The 21,944-nt window shown below is 43.1% G+C and overlaps 2 protein-coding genes across 6 annotated transcripts in view; one reads left to right on the forward strand and one right to left on the reverse strand.

The window, feature by feature from the left end:
• The window catches only part of Invs (inversin), a 150,593-nt gene extending 138,826 nt beyond the window's left edge, over positions 1 to 11,767 (forward strand). For 4 of the 5 annotated variants that reach the window (XM_031377361.1, XM_031377360.1, XM_031377362.1 and 1 more), the window contains 4 exons: positions 3,201 to 3,903; positions 7,634 to 7,863; positions 8,724 to 8,798; positions 11,279 to 11,767. In XM_031377361.1, coding sequence (XP_031233221.1) covers positions 3,201 to 3,903; positions 7,634 to 7,863; positions 8,724 to 8,798; positions 11,279 to 11,382 — 1,112 coding nt within the window. In that variant the 3' untranslated portion in view covers positions 11,383 to 11,767. The remainder of the gene's footprint in view (positions 1 to 3,200; positions 3,904 to 7,633; positions 7,864 to 8,723; positions 8,799 to 11,278) is intronic. The other variant, XM_031377363.1, reaches the window with a different exon arrangement.
• Positions 11,768 to 13,696: 1,929 nt separating this feature from the next.
• The window catches only part of Tex10 (testis expressed 10), a 35,931-nt gene continuing 27,683 nt past the window's right edge, over positions 13,697 to 21,944 (reverse strand). Inside the window, exons 12-13 of the mRNA XM_031377366.1 lie at positions 16,604 to 16,814; positions 13,697 to 13,922 (exon numbers count right to left, since the gene is read on the reverse strand). Coding sequence (XP_031233226.1) covers positions 13,809 to 13,922; positions 16,604 to 16,814 — 325 coding nt within the window. The 3' untranslated portion in view covers positions 13,697 to 13,808. The remainder of the gene's footprint in view (positions 13,923 to 16,603; positions 16,815 to 21,944) is intronic.

Here is a 21,944-nt window from a genome sequence, read left to right on the forward strand (position 1 = left end):
GTGTGTGATGGTGCACATGTGGAGGTGAGGACAATTTGTAGGAATCTCTTTTTCTGTCCACTATGTGTGCAGATGAACTGACAGAAAATAAAGACAAGGTCATATCATAAATTCAACCTATGCTCTTAGTGAAGCTGAGGAGAAAGGAAGGAATCCAAACCAACCAATAACAATTACTTCATGTAACATAGGAGCAAGCCAGAGCTACTAAACCTTTGTAAGTCTTGCCTCCAAGCCTGAGGACTTGAGGGGTTCAATCCCAAAAACACAGTTGCAGCTTTAAAGGCAGTCAATACTTTTTCCTGCCATCAGACCACCTGAGCAGCATCTCCAAGTTCACTGGGTAGTGTCATATCTCCTAAGTTACTATAGGAACCGTGCTCCCAGTCCTTGTGCACTGAATAACAAGGCTTACCCTTCTCCAGACTCCAGCGACAGTTCATCCCCCGCTCTCATAACCTCACTATAGTCTCTTCATTGCTCTAGCAGTTTCTGCTCAGCCAGTTCCAAAGTCAATGTCAAGGGCCTCTGTTAGGGCAGCACCATTCTAAGGGTCACCTGGGCTTACTCGCTAGGTGCTAGAGTCAGGGTTGACTGAGCAGTGCTGCTGATGGTTGAGGGGCCTCAGATCTCTTCTGTATGGCCTGTCACTGCGTATAGTCATCTTCATTAGTGTTCAAAGAGAAGGCAGAAGTTGTACGGCCTGAAAGTATACACTCCAGAACATTCACATCACTTCTGCTACACTCTGCTCTTGAGCCAAGATTTAAGAAAGTAACAGTTCAACTTCTCCTCTGAGTAGATGACACTCCACAGTGACATTGCACAGGCTTATGCAATGTCAATACAGTGGGGGGGGGGGCACCTGCATCCCAGCACATTCTCTCATAACTGTAAGGAGCTGTGTCAGTACCCAGCTCACAGGGTTTCTAACACTACAAAATAATTGAAGAAGTAGTTGGGTAAACTATTGGGCTGGCGATCCAGAAGTAAAACACCAGTGTTCAGCCATAAACAGAAAGTCTTTACTGGGTGCATGCTCTTACAGATGACTGCCCAGGTCACTCAGTCATTCATGTTCATTTAGCAAACTTTGGAGCCCATACTGTCCCAGCTGTGCTGAATTAGCAGTCAAGGCTGAGGACCACATCACTGTATTCTTCCCTCCAGCTGTGAGCACACACTGATTACCCAGGAGCCTCATGTGCACAGTGCAGCTCTGCTGATGTGCAGCTCCTCTGCAGACTCTGAGTAAATGCATGGGATAGGGCAGTGCACGCCAACCTTCTTCTAAAGTACTCTGTCATAAGGATACTGCAAAGCCAGGCAGGTGTGCTGTGGACTGGACAGAGTTATGATGGTGGCCTTTGACCTTGGACTTCTGCACTTTCTGATAAGCATTTATTCTGTCCTTTAATCACATTGCTACTAGATAGACTTCCCCAGGGACCCAGTGCTGTGACACTATGAATAGACTCCATCACCAAGGCAACTTAAACAACAGTTTACTGAGGCTTACGGTTTCAGACAGTGAGTCCATGGCCATTGTGATGGGATCATGACAGCAGGCAGGCAGGCATGGGACCAGAGCAAAGAGAGCTAACTGGGAATGGGGTGCTCTTTTGAGAGCTCTAAGCCCACTCTCAGTGACATGCCTTCTCCAACGAGGCCACACCTCCTAACCTTCTCCAAACTGGGGACCACATGTTCAAATATTTGAGCATATAGAAGCCATTCTCATTCAAACCATTACAATATATTCTCTTGCAAATGATACATGATGTTTATAATATGTAATCTCATATATCTCTGTATATGTATACACTTGTTCTCACTTGCTCTGCTGACTTAACTCATGAGCCTATATATTTCTGGCTGAGAACTGAACACTGATATAAAAAGCTATGGAAGTAACTTGCACCCTAAGCTGATATAAAACCTGACAATGTGAGAACTAGCAATTCAAGATGCCCATGGTCCTCTCCCCAGAGCTCAGATACTGCCACAAATCTCCTTTGTCTCCATGGGCATGGCTGTCCAGGGTTCCAATCCCAAAGAACACTTCTTAGCAGGTTCTAGGCTGAAAGACTGACCTCCAGACCTTGGGATCTGTGACCCTAAGGGCCTTCTCCATCACTCTGCTCACAAGAGACTCCTGGATCTTGCTTGTTGTTATTTCTGCCTGGTTAGCTCAACACGTTCTATGGCTGCTATCATTTATTCTGAATTCCATGTCCTCAGTGGAGCATGTGTCAACTCTACCTTTTCAAAAGTGGAAGTTCCTTCCTGACGCTTATACTGGTGCTATTTTCATTGAGAAAATACTATTTTCATTGAGAACAAAGCACTGCTTTATGTGTCACGTTCACTTTTTTCAGACATACCTTTTGCACATTTTTAAGCTCATGTGTGTTTACCCAACTTCCAAGAGACCCAATCCTGCCATGTGTACATCAGTTATTGTTCAAGGCAGACTGCTCACTTGTACATTTTATAGTTTTTTTGACTATGATATCATCCTCAGAAGACACCCTTTGTATATGTAGGCTTAGTTGAGGACATTACATATGCTTTTGTGGGACATCCTGGGATAACTCATCCTGAGACCAGTTTGTGAATTAATGTGTCATATGGTTAAGAAATACACACCAAACCCACATGGAATACAAGACTGGTTTCAAGTTCACAAGAGAGACTTGGCCCATTTGGAGTCTAGGTTGAGACACATCATCTTCATCTCCTAGTGCCAGCGAGCACACTTTAATGTGAGTTGTTACTTCCAATAGGTCGAGCCTTTCAGGAGCTCTATCTCCTTCCAGGGTCTTCACTCCTGTTAACATTCTGCCTACAAGGCTTTGTTTTAACACAGCCAAGTATACAATAATACTACCCCATACCTGCTACACTGCCGGACAGTGGTACATTCACATTACACCTTTGTCCTTCTGCCTTTCATTGTTTATTTCCTGGAAGGCAAGAAGATGCCTCTAAAAAGATGATCCTGCCATTCTAGGGAGTGACAGCAGAGTGCTTTCAGGTTGCCTAACCCATCAGGTTGTTAGAGAGAAGAGATGAGTTTTGTTCTGATCACATTACCATGGTTACTGTGATGCTAATGGATGTGTCTGCATCTCTCTAGAAGTGCCCTCACCTGGGAGTTTCAGACACTGACTGCTATTCTCTTTCCTTGTCTACCCAAGAAACACCCAGGGAACACTGCAGAGGCCCCTCTGCCTGTATGCACCCCAGATCCTGCGAAGGTGGTGACAGCTCCAGGCACCAGGGAACATCCTCTGTGGAGAAGTGCAGAGGTGAGACCAATGGCAAACACCCAAGGTGTGAGGAGGGGCCAAGCAGAGCCAGGCAGCCCTTGTCCACTGGGTCAGCCCGGCCTGCTGAGAAAGGAGAAGACTACAGCCCTGCACTTGCAAGTGCTTCCCAGCAGGACCGCCCCAGGAAGCACAGCAAGAGACAGGACAGGGCACCTAGGCCCAGAGGTGCTTCCCAGAAGAGCCGCACCCATCAGCTCAGAGACAGGTGCTCCCCAGCTGGGTCCAGCCGGCCTGGCAGTGCCAAGGGGGACGTTACGTGTGCTGAGGAGAGTTCCTTCCACCATCGCACACCAAGAAACAAGATGGCCCAGGACAAGCTTATAGGAGGGGTCTCCCCAGATTTGCCACTCAGCACAGAAGAGCTGAGGTCAGGATGCAAGAAGCTTTATGAGGACCTATGTGCATCTCCAGAGAAGGACGGGACTCGTGGCCCCCCACCTGCACAGAGTGTGAATATTCACCTTCTTCCTGTAGAGCAGCGCCTGCTGATAATCCAGAGGGAACGAAGCAGGAAAGAGCTGTTTCGAAGAAAAAACAAGGCAGCGGCAGTTATCCAACGAGCTTGGCGAAGGTAGGAGGGCAAGGGGCTGCAATCTGCTTCAGTTCTGACATTTTGACTGTGCTATCTGATGTCCCAGTGAGACCTCAGGACAGTGAGGTCTGTCTTCAGGATAAAGGCAGTTGGATGGAGCCTTTTCATGCAGGTATGCCTCTCCCTCCCAGCACTTTACATGGTGTAAGTAAAATGGAAGAGGAAAGTGCCTAGGACAGGGCAGTAAAGCCATGGTTTGCAACCACACCACCCAGTTTCCACTGCAGCTCTGACAATTACCTGTGCTTCCCTTGACCCTCCGTTTTCCCACCTTGGAGGTGGGATTTGTCGACCCTTGCACCTCATGTTTATGGTAGGTAGGCTCTATGATGTGATAATGTATGCTTTGTTAACTCTGGCACACCATATACAAGAGCTCTTTTTAAAATTTGTATTTTAACATTTAGTGTGTGTGTGTGTGTGTGTGTGTGTGTGTGTGTGTGTGTATGTAAGGAAAACTTGCAGAAGTTGGTTCTCTCCTTCTAGCATGTGGGTCTTGGGAATTGAACACAGGTCATTGGACTTGGTGGCAGATGCCTTTACCTACCCAGTCATCGCAGTGGTTCCACACAAGACCTTTTTTTTTACTCTCTAATCCAGGAATTAAGTCACTCTCAAATATCTAAGCCAGTGCTTAGATAGCCACGATCACTGTGCCTGAACTATATAAACCCACTGGAGCCACCATTACACTCAGACTGAGTAGCAGCCCGGGGTGGAGGCCATGCGACAGGACTGAGACAGTGTATGCAGCCTGACCCCTTCAGAGCAGAGACACGTTTTCTTGTTTCTCAGTCTCCCTCACACTGTAGTGAGCACTCTATCCAAATGAAGCCTTTCCTTGGTGACAGCACAGGGAAGGGGCCCCCTGGGCTCAGTGGGGTTATGTGGCCTCTAATGCTGGGGTCTAATGGTGGCAAAACAACAGGTCACTGGGAACTCTGTGCCATGTGTAACACAACCTCAGGAGAAAAAGAAAGGGCCAGAAGGAAACAGTAGAAGCAGGGAGCAGAGCAACCAGTCGAGGCAAGGCCTCTGGGAACACCCCACCAAAGACTATGTAACCCAGGCCAAGCCATCTGGTTTGTGCTCCTCTGGCCTTTGAATAATGTGCCCTTACGTCTGTTCCCATCTGTCCCCATGGTTCCAGCCACACTAAGGAGGCTGTCAAGACAAGGATCAGGAGTCTTAGACACTCAGGAAAATAACTTGTGCCTGTAGTAACAGCGCTTGACCCTTTGACTGGCCCACACCCCAGAGCCTTTCCTTCCATTGCTAGTGTGTTTGCTACAGTCATAATGGCAACAGATAGAGGTGCCTGTGCTCCTGTTTGAGGTTAGAGAAGGGATGCCTGGGTAGTACTCACACACCAGGCAACACTTGTACAACAGCCACTATTATCACAGCCATTGTCAACAGCAGTCTGCATTTATCAGGACAAGTCTTCATAATACCACGAGGGAGGTCTGTCCTCACCCCACCCTACAAATGAGCTCCCAAGGCAGAGGGAGATGCATGAGCTCACAAACATTCTGGGGCAGAAGGTGCCAGTACTGACTTTAAGGTGGTGACACCCTGCCAAGCCACAGGTGGGAATAGCCTCTCCCTCCACTTGGGAAACCATACCTGCACACACACTGGCCACCAGCCAGGTAAGCTTTGCTGTAAGCTTCTTGGCTGAAAACAGCAGGCTTACCCTGTCAGGCTCTGCAGCTGCTCCCTAGCCCAAAGGGCTCTCCTCAGACTGTCTGTTCTCAGACTCCTTTGAAGAGTCAGAGGTTGACAGGTCCTGTCACTAAGTGTCCAGAGTAAACGAGACCAGTGACTCACAGTGCACACCCACCTGTGCAGGTGATTATGCAGGGCCTCTTGGGCTGCACTGCTGTGCAGATCTGGGGTGGGACGTAACTCTCAAAGAGTCCATGGGAAGCCATACTGAGGGATTGTTTCAACTATTCTCTGCTTATCAAATGAAGCCCAAAGTTGTGTCCTTGAGCAGTGTCCTGAACCAAGCGTAAGAGACAGTGAAGGGCTAAGGGGACAGGACTAGCCACTCGTGTACTCATGAAATGCAGGCCACTTTTGTAGAGAACATGTCCAGCTAGAAGATGGAGCCTTAGAAAAAAATGAGTCCAGAAAAAAATGAGTCTTAGGGTTGTAATTTTAATTTACCTGTGTTTTAAGGTGTCTTATGTATATGATCCTTCCTCTATCACATTCACTTTGCTTGTTGAGCAGGGACTCTCAAATGAACTCAGAGCCAGCCAGCTAGGCTGCCAGACCTCCTGGCATTTACATGGGTGCTGTGATCCAAACTGCAATCCTCATGCTTGTGTGGCGAGTGCTTTACCTCCAGCTCCCAGTCCTCGCCAACCCTGCTTTAAACTTGACTATTTTAAACATTAAAACTGCATAGTGGACAAGCTAAGTTGAAAAAGAGCTATGTAAAAATGCTTGATTTTTAACAACACACAGAGCCAACTCTTAACAGCATTTCCCTGGCATTTACGGGTATAAATTAGCAACATGTTAGACGGTAGGAAGAACCTTGACAGCCTGTGGTTAAAAGGGAACAGAGTTAACCCCAAGCAGGGGTGTGTTCTTGAAAATAGGAGATGGGGACTGTTCCTCTGCCTGGGACTACTGTGTTCCCACCTCCCATCCATGTGCCAGGTGCTCAAAGGCAGGCTGAAAGCTGAAGCCCCCACAACACAGCCAATGCCTGGGCTTCCTAGTGAGTTGGAGCAGAGAACAGGGAGGATACTTGGCATTTCAGCCAAATGAAACTGTACCACCCAGTCAAGAGACGCTATAGTTAATTACTCGGTGGGAAGAATCATGAAGTCGGCCTCTGAGGAAGCAGGAAGGGCCTACACCAAGCCCAGTAAGAAGGTTACCCTGTCTTTGGTGTATTGTCACACAGGCACAGCGCTGGTTGCTCTCCTGTAAGTCACAGTAATATAGATAGATACAGATGAACACTAATGACGCTGTTAAATGGTTCAAGACAGTCCTCTTCATTAAATTTGCAAGTACTTATGATCTAGAGCCCACAACACACACTAAATGTAAACACTGCCACCATTCATGACACAGGCTTCACTTCCCAACAGGGCCATCATAGTAATCTTTGCCTCTCTCCTAAAACCCTCCATGCATACCCACCATGGGCAGAGCACACCTGTCAGCAGTGCTAAGCCAGACCCCCAGGGTTTGATATCACCGTTATATGAATGTCCTAAGTTTGCCTCCCCAGGTCTCAAGCCTTAGGAGGGTGCCTGGAATGTAGTGTGATCAATAATGGTGGCTCCTTACAGTATTAGTACAGTCTTACTTCCTTTCCCTAACCAAACTCACTGTGCATTGACCAAATCTTTTAGGCACAAATGCTCCATCACTGCTGCCTAGAATGCTTTTCTCTGCTAGGCAACACCTACTCCCCCTTTAAAATCCAATGGAATACCAAGCAGCCATGGAAAGCCTCCCAAACAAACATCCAGCCTCTGGCTCTTGCATGACACCTCAGCCTGTCTCACCCGCCTGTTGCTGCTGGAGGGTCAGGGCTTACCCAGTTCAAGTCTCTCAGTAGTCAACATGAATGTTGAAACTGAGAAGGGAGCTCCTGAGCCTCCTCTTAAGTAAGCAAGTCCCATTCCTGTAGCTGTCAGCACTGCAGTGTCCTAAAGCCTGTCCTCTATGACCCCTCCAGCTACCAGCTCAGGAAGCACCTGTCTAAGCTTCTGCATTTGAAGCAGCTTGGAGCCAGAGATGTGCTCAGATGTACCCAAGTGTGCACAGCCCTGCTCCTTCAGGTGTGGAGGAAAGAACTAGAATTCAAATTCCCAAAGACCATCTCAGTAAGCAGAACATCGAAGACTCCATCCAAAGGCACGTTGGCCACCAAGTCGTCCAGGCACTCAATTCTCAGGCAGATCTATGGTAAGTATTCTTCTGGGCACTTTGTAACAAGCACCCTGGGATCCTGAGTGCTATGCCATAATGTGCAATAAGACTTAATTAGATAGCCCCCCATCCAGATTCTAGAAGATATTTTACTGGCAAGTACCAGCTGACTGTTTACTAGTCTTTAATGCTGAGAGCCCCTCTTCTAGGTCTCAAGATTGGAAAGCTCAACACCTAAATCTCTCAGATTTCTGCTTGGGCCTCGCTTTACCCACCTCCTGGGTTCTCAGACCCTATGTCACTTTGGCCATTTGTATGCTGAGATAGCATGGTGTTGCTCACCTGTGCAAATGTCCACAACTCAAATCACTGTTTAACAGATGAGCTGTTGTAAACTAAAGTATTTCTAGCTCTGCAAAAGGCCCTCAAGATAAATCAGCAGTTTGCTACCCAGCTATCCTTGCATAGTCTGGCTAGCGCCTCAATAAACACAGAGCCCAGGTCTCCTTAGGAACATCCCTGGAAGTTTGACAGCATTTCAACCTGCCTTGTCTTCAATCACTTAAGTTTCCAATTTGGAATAATTTCAGCTTTTGGACTTTTGGATTAGGGATGCTCAGCCAGAAAGGTCCATGTAAATATACCCAAACCAAATAATCCAACCACCCAACCACAAAACTAATAACAAAACCCTTCCAAAATTTGAAGCATTTCTGGTCCCAAACTTTTCAGATAACAGGAAAAAAGAAAAAAACAAAAACAAAACAAAACAAAAACAGTATTCCCATGCCATGCCTAATTTATCCTGGCAGACCCCTGCAAGCCCTCACCTCAGTAAGAGCTCAGAACTGAGCATCCATTAGTCAGATAGGTGACTATCTGTTGGTTGGTTGCAGGTTGTTCTCAAGAAGGGAAAGGACTTCATCCCATCAAATCTTCAAAAGTCCCTCCTGTGCTTCATCCCAGTTCAGGTAAGGAAGCCACTACAGTGGGAGAGCAGATGGGGGACAGCATGGGATGAATTTCCCATGATCCTTTAACAGCAGATTGGCTTTTTACCCCTTCCATGAGTTACTGCCATCAACATCTTTAAGACACAAATGTTTTTCACAACCAAAAATTACTACCTCCAATAGAATCAATAAATGACAGCCATTTATTATTGATAAAAGATTATATTCTTTGCATAAATATCTTTCTTCAAAGATATATGTTGGAATCTTTGTCACATTTTTAATAACCTCTTCTTACCACAGATGGAAGACCAGCACAAACATTAAAGCATATTCCGCTCAGGCTCTATAGCACACTTGCATCCACAGGAGCAGCACAGGGAACATCTTTTCCCTCACAACACATGTGAGTTTTACTCAGGACCTCTTCCTTCACGCCAGCATTAAGCATGGGTGATAAGTTCAGGGCTGTCAGCAGCTAATGCCAGGTCAGGCCTATCTCCACAGGTGGCTATGGCAACACCCTCCCCCACCCTCTCTGCTCTCCAGGGCCATCCTGCAGAAACAGAGAGCAGCTGGAAGGTGAACAATAACTGTCAGCATGAACTTTAGCATTCATTTAGGTTTTGGTGGGGAAAAGCAGAGTAATTACTGCGAAATCTTTAATAAGAGTTGACTAATTCATGTAACACAAGGCAGGCTGATCACGAAGTAGCAGGTGGGGTGGTCAGAAATTTTCAAAGGAATCAAGGGCCACAGATGTGGTAAGATTGTCCTTATACTGGACTGGAGAAATATGTCAAAAAGCAGAACTGTCACATATTATGAGATATATGGCATTTAGACATAATTAAATACAAAGCAGGTAATCAGGTCATTCTCTCAAATCCAGACTTATCAGAAGTCCTTAAAAATGAATATGTTTAGCAGCATAGAGATTTCTAAGAAAAGACTGAGTAAACATATTCAATATTAGACTTAATGTAAATACATACTTCTTTAAAACAAGCAACTTGTTCTATAAACTTCTGACCTATTCGAAATCAAGTAAAAATCTTTGTCTAGCCCAAAATTTGAGGGAATACAGGTTAGGTCCAACCACACCCAAAGTAAGCACAAAGCAATTAATAAAGCCAGTCAGATAGGTGCTAAAGTTTAACTGGGCTATATGTGTTAAAGGCATATCTATAAGTCATTTCAATGAACTGAACATACACAGAAGGTGCTAAAACATGGAATCAGATTGAGCCACAAAGGAAAGCATTAACTTCACTGAATTATTAATTTGCTTTTTATTTAGGAATTCAGTGGTGCTAAGGGTTTTCTGATTTTGCTCGGCAGGCTTTTCAATTCTTTAAAAATTGCTTTCCACAGTGTACATGTTGCTGTTCCAATTTGAGGAAGTGCCCTCCTAAGGCTTTGCACATAGAAAGGCAGAAAATGATGGAAATCCCAAGATGTAGCCTCCCTGGACTACTGCTTTGTATGCATGAGACCCAAATAAGCAATCTTTGCTTTCTGTAATCTTCTACACCCACACTATCATGCACAGGATTTCAACCTAGGTCTTTACTGACACACAGCCACCTGTGCCCATCTCTTTAAAATGACAAGCTTCCCACTACCAAGAGGAATGACCACAGCTCATGTGGCTACTGGTAATGGCACCTCTGTAGGAACTCAATATATGCCTCCACCTACGGAGGGGAATACAGATGACAACTTACTTCAAGATACAGTTACAGTGCCCAAGGTCCAAAAGCAGTAATTTGAAATCAGGAAAAATGAAGGTACGTTCCTTTGCACAAACTGTCCACATCGCATACTTAATCTTCCACATTACGATCTGTTAGTAGTAAAATACAGCAGTGTTTCTTAAGAAGGTTTCCTCACCATTTTTGTGCCCTGTCATTTGGTAGAGTATGAAATTAATGTTTTGTTGCACCCTAAAAGTGTTTTTCCAAGGTCACAAGCCTCAAGAAATCTATTGACATGCAGGCACAGTACCTGTAATCCCAACTATCAGGAGACTGAGGGAGGAGCGTTGTGAATTGAAAGCTAGCCTAGGCTACAAACAGAGAGCCTCAAAAAAAACAAAACCAAACAAAAAACCCCAACTCCCCCAAAACAAAAAAAACAACCCACCCTGAGATTCCTATCTATATGTCCCTAAGGCCTTTTTTTTTTTTTGGTTGGCTTATAAAAGTATGTGGCAAAAGGACTGTAAGCTGTATATAAATCATGTGCCATGTGAAAGGCATGCTGGGGATGTTACCATTCCCACCCACTCAAGATCTAATATCCACTTACAACCCCTCCCAGTCCAGTTCCCTATCAGTGAGGTGAGGAAGAACTAGTCATCATTATCTAGGTACCTGGCTCATCACTCCCTTCCTTGGCACCAGGGAGAGGCCCATCCCAAATCCTTTTATCCTACCACAAACAACTCCTCTCTTCCATTAAGATCAATAATATAAATATCCATTTGCTTTTAACAGTGAACAATTTGCAGTCTATACATCTTGACCACAGTGGAAGATCAAAGAAGTTTTCTTACAACCTGCAACCAGCCAGTCAATCAAAAAACAAGTCAAAGACTTGAGCCCAGAGGAAGATCAGAACCAGTGTGGAATTCTGCTCTCTGTAAACTCTTATTCATGAGAAAGCTTTACTATCTACACCTAAAGCCTTATTACCCAGCATATGTGGTCAAAGACAAGGTTCAAATGTTTTCTCCTGGATACTCCTACTCAGTGTTACTTTATTCCTCTTGGCGTGCACTGAAAGGACCAGAGCAGAGTGCTCAGACGGTCTGGACTGCCTAGCTGTGTGCTTGCTGGCTGGAAATGAAAACTGCCATACTCACCAGTGTAAGTAACAACACCTGCATTAAAGGAGCTGCTTGCTGGCCTGGGATTTCTAACAGCTAACTGGCACGGGCCTGGGCTTTTCACTCCAGAGAACCTACTTAAATGAGACAGGAAACCCGGGCCACAGCAGCCACCCTCAACTCTTTATTTCCCTGGAACATACTGTGACAAATATCACAAGAGACATTTTAAAGTTTAGATCAAAATCATGGCTTAGTGTATGCATTTAGAAACTGCCCACTGTACTAAGGTGGAACTTGCTACGCACACTCGTCTACTCCAGTCACATCCAAAATATCGGGGATAAAATCCTGATAAAGGATAAGAGGCAATAAGACCCCAAAAGGGGTTCTGTGCCTCCTGGATTTCAGACTAGTCAGTGGTATCTCCTAACTCAGATGTGTTCCAGATCAGTCTTTCCAATCGTCAACACGGCCTCATAATTAGGCATAAAGGTACCCCAAGAAATGATTCGTAAATAGTTAAGATTGGGCATTTGTCTTCTGGCCAACACAATGTTTCTAACCTATCCCGGTTTATCACCCAGCTTCCCATAGTGTAATCTCTCTCTAGGATACTACCTTCCCAGAGCTAGCAATAGAGGTCGAATACATTCCTTAGGGCAATAGATTATTGTCTTATGTACTAGAGAGTAATCGAAGGGCTTCCACTCAAGGGCATTAGCTAGAAGTGTTAGGTCAGGTCAGAACTCCCCACTGCCTGCCCCGAGCTAGAACCAGAGAATTAGCAGGAAACGCTAGATTGAAATCTCCTGGTCATTGCTTCCAGTAGAACCAGAGAATTAGCCTAAGAATATCAAAATACCTCAACAGGGAAGGCTCCACTCCTCTTCCTTCTACTTCACACCTAGCTACCAGACTCTACTGACCTTGATGTGCGGTCATCTGCCTATGTGACTCTTGACGTTTGCCCTGCTTGCTGTATACTACTTAAGCCTGCTTTTCACTTTGTATAAGGACTTGGACTTGGACTAGGACAAGGAGAAGGACTAGCACTTGGACTCGCAGAAGGACTAGCACTAGAACTTAGATGGGCTAGGACTCAAGATTCATCCAATCTGCATTCCCCCGGGCCCAGAGTGCTTTGGCCCAGGGGATGCAGTACCAGTCCAGAGGAGATAGCTGCTGCTTTAGACCCAGTATGTTTCAGATAGCCTCAGATGTACCTCAACTATTGAGCTGCCAGATTTACCATCCCTCTTTTGCAATGACTGTAAAAGCCTGATGCCATTTCTAAGAAATACATTTAGATCTTATACTTCATGTGTCGTCTCTGATATCATTTCTTCGCCTACGCCTTGTCAACCTGACTAGGACCCCCGTTTCTCCTGCGGGTTGAGGGAGGCCCAGATCGGCCGGCCCGCGGCAGGAACTGAGAAGTATATTTTGTTGCTTCCTTACAGTTTTCAGTTTCCTAATTGGCCCAGAAAGATTACACGCCGAAGCCCCAGTCTGACTGGGGCTTTCACTGCTGAGGGGCACCAATGATACCACAGCACCAAGAAGTCAGCAGGACAGGGCTTACAGCAGAATGCGCCTACCAACTCGGGCTTCTCTTCCCCTCTGTGTCTTCTGACCAACTTGCAGAAATATGTAGCATTCCCCAAATGCAGTTTCTTTTGTGAAAGTAGCCCACATTCTAGCTAAAAATACTTGGCTTAGTATTGGTCTAGTGATTATGGGCTTTCACAGAGGCAAAGACGACATCAGGTCACTCCTGTGCTCACACTAAAGGACAGGAAGCAAGAGTTTACTTCATCTAATTACCTAGACTGTAGGTTTAGTACATTATATTCAAAATCAGGAAAACAGGTCTACCTAGAGGACATCACAAAGATTCATTGGTAATAGAATGAAGGCAACATAGCTCACTCTATGTGCTGTAAATATTTAGCTCTTATGAAATTCAAAATGTTCTATAGCCTGTCCTTGTATCCGTGTACTAGTCTAGGCAAACAGTGTGAGATCACTAAGAACTCTTAAACCTTATTTTCCCAGTTCTGAATGAAGGAAGCTCATGAACAACTTCTTTAAAAGTTGAGGTTTAATGGCAAATATCTGTTACATCAGACTTTCTTCAAAATAAAATGAATGTGCATGAACAATTAATTTCAAATAGGAGGTACCATGGTGCTTCTTTAATACAATGCATTCAATATACTAGGCCCTTGGGGATGGCCACTGATGTACACGCTGAAGCAGTAATGTAAGTCTGTAAGCCACTGCTCCTGAACACTGCCACTCTTCAAAGTCTGCAGACAAAAACAAAGGCACTTTAGTTTGAGAACCTGACATTTTTTATGGCCTCCATAAAAGTATCTTCCCCAACCACTAGCTGGAGAACATCCACGGGCTGGACCTAGGCCTCCCTGAACATGTGTAGCACATGTATAGCTTGGTCTTCTCGTGGGTCCTGAACAACTGGAGCAGGGGCTATCCCAAAAACTGTTGCCTATACGTAAGATATGTTCTTCTAGCTGGGCTGCCTTGTGTGGCTTCAGTGGGAGTGGATGAGCATAGCCACACAGAAACTTGAAGTGCCAGGATGGGAGGATTCCACCCTGTCAGAGAAGGGGAGGGGGAAGGGATTGTGGGAGGGAGTGACTGGGAGGTAGAGCAGTAAGCAGGAAGTAAAAAGTGAGTAAGTAAAGAAATAAAACTAAAAAAATAAAAAATAAATAAAATAAATCCTCTCCTTCTATAAACTAGAAGAAATCTTAAAATACAAAACAAACCAACCAACTGTTAGGAGTTACTACAGCCAGTGAAAATTCCTACTCTTTACAAAATTTTGAGATTATGAAATGGGCCCTAACAGCTTAGGTATTTGTAAACTGGTCATCAGCTAGTGTTGCTCTTTTGGAAGGTTCTTTGGACACAGCCTGGCCCAGGCCCTCTACTTCCTGACCTACTGAGATGTAAATCTACCCAGCAAACACCCACAGCCAGTGCTTACTCCCATGATAATAGTGCCCTCTCAAACAAATATTTAAGTACTTCCTCTTAAGTTGGATCAGTTATTTGGTTAATGTGACAAGAGAAACAGGATGTGCCCTTAAGAGTAACAAGTTCTTTGCAAATCTGTTCCCTCCTGGACATGCTGGACAGTAATAAAAAAATTTATGGACAACCATCCATCCCTTATGCCATTAATCCTTCCACTTGGCATCAGTTTTCATGATCCTTACACTAATGTCAATAGATTAATTCTATAGGGCCAGCTACCAATCTTTCTCTTTTGTAGCAGTAGGTTGATTCTCTAATACAGGTATGATAATAGTCAAAGTTACTGAATTTTCTCTTCTACTATTTTGAATCATCTGCTGCCACACAGCCCATTGCTCTAAGTCTAGAGACTTAGCAAAGTTAGAGCAAGCATCCAGGAACATGTTTATAAAAACTCTGATGCTGACATACAACTACACTTCAATGAATAAGCCCAAAGCCATCTATACACAATCTCTCTTTTACTCCCAACCAGAACACTAATGGAGACTTTGAGAAAACTACTGGCCTCCCACCAGCCAGGTACAGAGGCAAAGGTGAAGCCTTCACCTTTCTCCTTTCCCCTCTTCTCTCACCATCCTTTTCTTTTAGATTTTGGCCTCAGCCTGGGTATGGTTTCCTGGCCATCTCATCCATTCTCTGATCCAGCTTACTGGGTATAACTTTTCTTGTCCCTTCCTTTAGAGAGTTACCAAGATTTACAGTTTGGCTGCACTTGTTTCCCTCTCAAACTTTAATAAAATTGTTCCTGAGCTTAAATTTTCTATTTGTTCAATGATACCAAAACAATTAGGTAGCACTTAATAACTAAACAGATTACTTGAATATTCTCATTTAACAGTCACCAAAAACCTGCATTAATCCTATTTTAACAGATAGAAAAATAACCTTAACTACAGAAGTGAAAAAGAGCTGCCATCACTGTTACTCAAAAAAAAAAAACAAAAAAAAACAAAGAAGTCTCACAATGTCTCTAGTGCCTAAATCTCCAACTGCCCCTTCCCACAATTTCTCTAACAGCCATCCAACCCCTGAAGCCAGGCTCTGCCCTAAAGAAAAAAAAAAAAGAGAGCCCAAAATCAAGCCACAAAATTCTTCCAATCCCAGACCACCCTGGCAAATTACTCTGCACCCTCACAAAATCCTATATAAAACTTGTATCCTACTTATTTTTTGCTGCTTCTCTCCAGAGCAGAGGCAGCCACTCTTCTGTCTTTCCCAATGAATCTCCAGTGAGGTTTGTTTTATGGTGTTACTTTGTGGTATTCCTTGGCACCCAGGTTTCCCCTCAGAGCTGCAACATTTACACCAACTGAACTTCTGCTGCCACCTTCTTCTTGAGTACTTAAGACCGTATTCTTATGAGAGAAGAGGCCCTTGGTCCTGTGAAGGCTCAATGCCCCAGTGTGGGGAATGCCAGGGCCAGGAAGTAGGAGAGGGTGGGTTGGTGAGCAGGGGAGGGGGGAGGGAACAGGGTTTGTTTGTTTTTTTTCCAGAGAGGAAACTGGGAAAGGAGATATCATTTGAAATGTAAATAAAGAAAATGTCTAATAAAAAAAGTGAAGAAGCCTAAAATGTTGTATTAGATTAATAGTAAAGCAAGTTTTAAAAGTCTAGCATAAATATATGCTATCTTATAAAAATATTCATGTAAGTATATATTTTCACATGTGAAAATATTAGTGTATATATGTATATATACAACCATATACCACATATGTAAATGTATATATGCATATGTGTAAATATAAAACATGATGAAAAAAAAAGACCATATTCTTAAAAGACTGGTTCTGAATTACAGACAAAGAAAGTGTTGGTGAATTCCAAAGAGTCAGTTGGTACACAGGAAATTCATTCTCTCAAAAGTAGCCCTTAGCCCTCCCTCTAACAAAGAGGACAAAGCACTGGGTTCCATGATGCCTACCGTGATATTCTTGATAATCTGCTGCACTATGATGGCATTGGTCAGCATGTGCGACCTAAGAGGCACATGCTGGAGCAACAAGCGAAGCAGCTGGCCTACAACAGGCAGCTCCTCTGGAGAAGCTCTATTCACCCGTAGACTCTGCAGCATCAACCTAAGGACTCTAGGCATGAGACCCAGGATGGAGACACAAACCTCCCACAGCTTGTCCCTATAGTAACAGAAAGAAAAATGAGTTCAGTGAGCCAAAACACAAGAGAAATGCCCGTTCCATATTACCCAAAACTAAAACAGACTATCAAGAAATACAAATGTTGCCAGGTGTGACAGCTTAATGCCTATAATTCCAACATTTAGGAGCTGAACAGAAGAGTCATTGATTTTGAGCCCAGCTTAGGCTACATAATGAGTTCAAGGCTAGCCTGGACTACAGAGATCCTACTTCAATAAACAAAACAAACTTCAAACTAAATACAACATATCATAAGTAGTACATCAACTAAGAATAATTAGCTGCTGGGAAGTCCAGTAAACAGAGTTTTCCTGGAAGCAACAGTGATTACATATAGCATAGCACCAGAAAACAGAATCATCTACACATGTACATACAACTGGAAACTGTTCAATTACTATACAATATAGAAGACATCTGAAGACTACTGCTCCCAAGAAAGAACAGAAATCCATAGGAACTTCAAACCTACGAATGGATCCAGTCTGGTCAATATCACGGAACAAAGGAAAGGGCTGATTTCCAAAAAGAAAAACATGTTGGCCAGGAACCCAAACAGACTTCAGAAAGTAGCCAATAATGGGACTATTACACCAACACTGGGTCATAAAAAGATAAATGGTCATTTCCGTATCACTAAACAGGCTTATGGTAAATATGATCTGAGTGTAATTAAATATCCATTTGGAGGGTGAGTACAGGGATTTCTGGGGAGCAAGTAAAATCCTGAGGGAATATGTGCTGTCAACAAAGGGAATTCCATGTCAAGAACTATAAAGTTGGGGTTGACTGGCAAAGCCTTCCCTAGGTGAGGCTTGGAGAGATGGCAAAGCCTTCCACAGGTGTAGAGTACAAATGATGACAATGTATTCAGAAAATGTCAACCATAGTTGTTCCCCTGTTCCCTTGGCCCAAAGATGTTTATGGCCTGAAGACTATTCCCCTTACAGAGACTACTGCTCCTACCCTTTTTTGCTAAGCCTCTCTCTTTGTCCTGCTGTACTCAATAAACCCCACCTAGCTGTTTACCTGTATATAATAAATAGTGCATAATAAGCATGCTGAGCTTCTAGGGTAGTGCAGCTTTTCCACCCGAAAATCTAGTCTACCCAATCCCAGCTTTCTCTAAATGTGCCTTTATTCTTCATTTCCTCACGTGCCATGCTTAAGGTCAACCCCAGGAGTTGTGCCAGAGCACAGCAGAGATTGCTGAAGGCTCCAATCTTAGTCTTAGTTTCAGCCTTCTTGAAGTCCTTTTGAGCATGATCAACTCCTTGGACTCCACCTAAAGAACTTACATGTGAGGCACATAGTGACTCCATTCTAGACCAACAAGGTCAACATCTTTAACTAGCCCACGTACTGACACAGAACCAGACATGAATAGCCATGTACAAGGAGAAAAGAGAAAAATCAGCAGGCTCTTGAATAGATAATAAGGCAGAAGCATAAAGACTACAAAACTTCAGGTGAAAAAGACAACAGGAAGGTGCTTTGGTTCCTAATAGATTTTTAAATACCTAGTTTTTGAGTCATCTGACAGAGGGTATGCATGCTGAGAAAGGTTAGACGATATAATGTGAACGCCATAGTGCACAGCTTCATAATACTATCAAGAGATGTAGTAAGCACAAGATATGATGCTGTGCCATTAAAGATATCGAGTAGTATGTACTTAATGTTGTATTTGTAATTTTCATCTTGTCTTAATGTTTGAGTGTCACTCTGCTGCCTTATAACTCACTCTGGCAGGCAATCTCAAACTTATAGCATCTTGCCTCTGCTTCACAGTGCTGGGATTACAGTCATATACCTCTCTTGTGCTATATACTCTGTACAACTAGCAACACAGTTGGTCTGTCTATACCAGCACCACCACAAACACATAAGTAACATACAATATTACAAAGGCTACAATGGTCTTTCAGTTCCAACCCACTCTTCTGTAACAGTCCTCACTGACTGAAGATCTATAGCATATAACTTCTCACTTTGTACTTCTTTAGGTGAATTTCAGGTAACTAAACACTGTTGGAACAAAGGCTTCAAAGTCCTAGGTATGAGAGGCAAGTAATCTGAACTGCATTTCACATACAAGGTGAGAAATCAGGAAAAGGAAAATATGAAACTATGCTACAGTGAGGTCACCATTAATTCCTGCAAAATACACACTAAAAAAGGCATGTAACCCAAGACAGAATCTGCTCAGCCCTGTGAAAGACAATTTTCAGAATCCTTCTTATTCTTCATGGAAGAGAAAATTTTCTGCTCCAGAAAAGACTTTTGATGAACTGACAAGAACTTGAAACTAATACCAACAACAAACAAGAATGGCAAAGTGCCAAAACAGGAGCAAATCAAAAAAACCAAACAAATAAAACTTGATCAGTTCATGCTCAACAGGAGGATTAACTCAAAGAGAATCAGATTGGAAGATGTTGAGAAAAAAAATGAATAAATATAGCTCACTATGCTTTAAATGGAATTCTTAGAAAAACTAAGAAACAATGGGAGAAATAACAAAGGACTTCCCAGAATGAAGAACACAAATGAATCTCAGGCAGAGACTGAAGCCCAAGCTATAGAAGAACACATACTGATTTATAACAGACTGATCTTTAAAAAGCATAAGGACTTGGATTTCTACCTATTTAGGCTTTCTACCTAGTCCAGGAGGTTTTCATTATTCAAGAGCCAACTAGACAAAAGAAAGAACAGCATCTTCAGGGTTCACGCAGTGGCACACTGTGACCCAGGCTTTATCAAGCCTGACTTTTCAGCTACTATCTGTGAAATCAAAGATCTCTGAGTTTGAAGCCAGATCTACACAGCCAGTTCCAGGCCAGCCAGGGCACAAAGTGAGACTTTCTAAAACAAAGAGGTGCTTTAAAAAGGAAAACAAGTTATTACACACACTGTATTCTCCAGTCTAGTCACATAAAGCCAAAGATGTTCCTTTATTTAAAAGCTCCAAAGATCTTTGAAACTCCAAATTATTTTAAAAATAAGGGCTTGTATTTCAAATGATAGAAAATGGCAAATGGCAGTCATAAATGAAGTCCTACGTGGAGAAGTTATAAAACCTTAGATAATATCAAATCTATATCACTATGCATTAGTTTTACGGTACTGTAGTGAAAATACCTATTTTCTAAGAAAATTCTGTCTTCATTGGAAAAAACTGTGAGCTTAAATACAAATAGTATAATGGGCAAGGTCTGGCATACGCACAGAACAGAATACTACAGATCAAAGGAACTGCAAAGCAAGCCAAACCAGACCACAGCCTGTATCAATAAACCATGTTCCATTGGGAACAGCTACATTCACTTATGTGTTTTCTGCTTTTACATTATACAGTAGTGTTGAGTACCTACAGCAGAGAGCTTATGGCCCTGAAAACCTGAATTGTTTACAATCTAACCCATTAAAGAACTTTGCTAAAGCTTACCTTCATACAGAGAATTAAAAGTGAATAAAACAGAACTAAATGAATCAATACAAATGACCACATACAATACTGATAGCCAAAAGAAAAAATACAAAAAGGGTGTTATCAAGTTTGCAAATAAGAAGAGAAGGCATAAATATACACATAACCACCTACTTAACAAGCCACAATGCCAATCAACACTAAAGTACGAGATACACACAAAGGAGAACAAGAACTGCAGTGTGTGTTGTGTGCTGGTAGTGTGGGTCCATACATATGCCCAGGAATGCATTATATGGATGGCTCAGTTTATTACTGTTTTAAGCCATGAAATTTATACACCCAGCATGCACTGGCTGTATAAATTTTCAGCACATGTAAAGTTCAAAGAGAAGAAGCCATAAGGCATAAAGGTGCATGCCTACAGTACCAGCATGTATAAGACTGATAAGGATTCTGAGAATGAGGCCAGCAAGACTGCCTCCAAAAAAAAAAAAGGAAAAAAAGAAAAGAAAAGCCACAGCAAACAATAAAGTTCAAAGAAAGAAAAAGACTAACAGAAAGGAAGAGAATATAATTTTAATTTTTTTCCTATTTGCTCACCTGTCTAGAGTTTTTTCACTTGAGCCAACAGGTACACCAATAAAATTATAAACATAAAAATACTTTTAAACCTATAGTGGAATCTTCCAAAACATCCTGTAAGTTCTACCTTCAATATTGCAAAGAAGTACAAGTACTAACTAAAATCACTAGCATATTAGCACTTCTTAAGTCCAACAATTTAAAATTCTACTCTGGCTATCTCTAATGAAGCCTAAAAATAAAATAAAATCCATCCAGAGACTGCATCACCTGGGGATCCATCTCATAAACAGTCACCAAAACCAGACACTATTGTGGATGCCAAGAAGTGCATGCTGAAAGGAACCTGATATAGCTAGCTGTCTCCTGAGAGGCTCTGCCAGTGCCTGACTAATAATACCGAGGTGGATGCTCTCAGCCAACCATTGGACTGAGCATGGGTTCCCCAATGGATGAGTTAGAGAAAGGACTGCAGGAGCTGAAGGGGTTTCCGACCCCATAGGAAGAACCATATCCAACAACCAGATGCCCCACCTCCCACCCCCAGAGATCCCAGGGTCTAAACCACCAACCAAAGAATACACATGGAGGGGCCCAAGGCTCCAGCCACACATGTAGCAGAGGATGGCCTTGTCGGGCATCAATGGGAGGACATGTGAAGGCTTGATGGATGCCCCAGTGTAGGGGAATTCGAGGGCAGGGAGGCAGGAGTAAGAGAGTGGGTGGGTGGATAGAGGAACACTCTCATAGAAGCAGGGGGAGAGGGATGGGACAGGGGATAACATTTGAAATGTAAATAAAGAAAATATCCTATTAAAAAAAAAACAATAAAATTAAAAAAAAAAAAACAAACTACTACTAAGAAACTGTACTAACAGTTCATTCACTGTCTTTAAAATTTTTTGCGTTGGTAGACCTGTTAATAATTCTCATAAAAGCTTTCCAGAAACCCTGTAATACCATCTGACTTTTCAAATCTGTAGCTTCATGAAAATAAAAAAACCCCAAGAATTCTTGCTGCAACATTAAAAAGATGAATAAAGAACCAAAAAAAGCTACCAAAGCATATTCAAGCACACTGAATGAATTTA

This window comes from Mastomys coucha, unplaced genomic scaffold (assembly GCF_008632895.1).
Source record: "Mastomys coucha isolate ucsf_1 unplaced genomic scaffold, UCSF_Mcou_1 pScaffold18, whole genome shotgun sequence".
NCBI classification, from domain to species: Eukaryota; Metazoa; Chordata; class Mammalia; order Rodentia; family Muridae; genus Mastomys; species Mastomys coucha.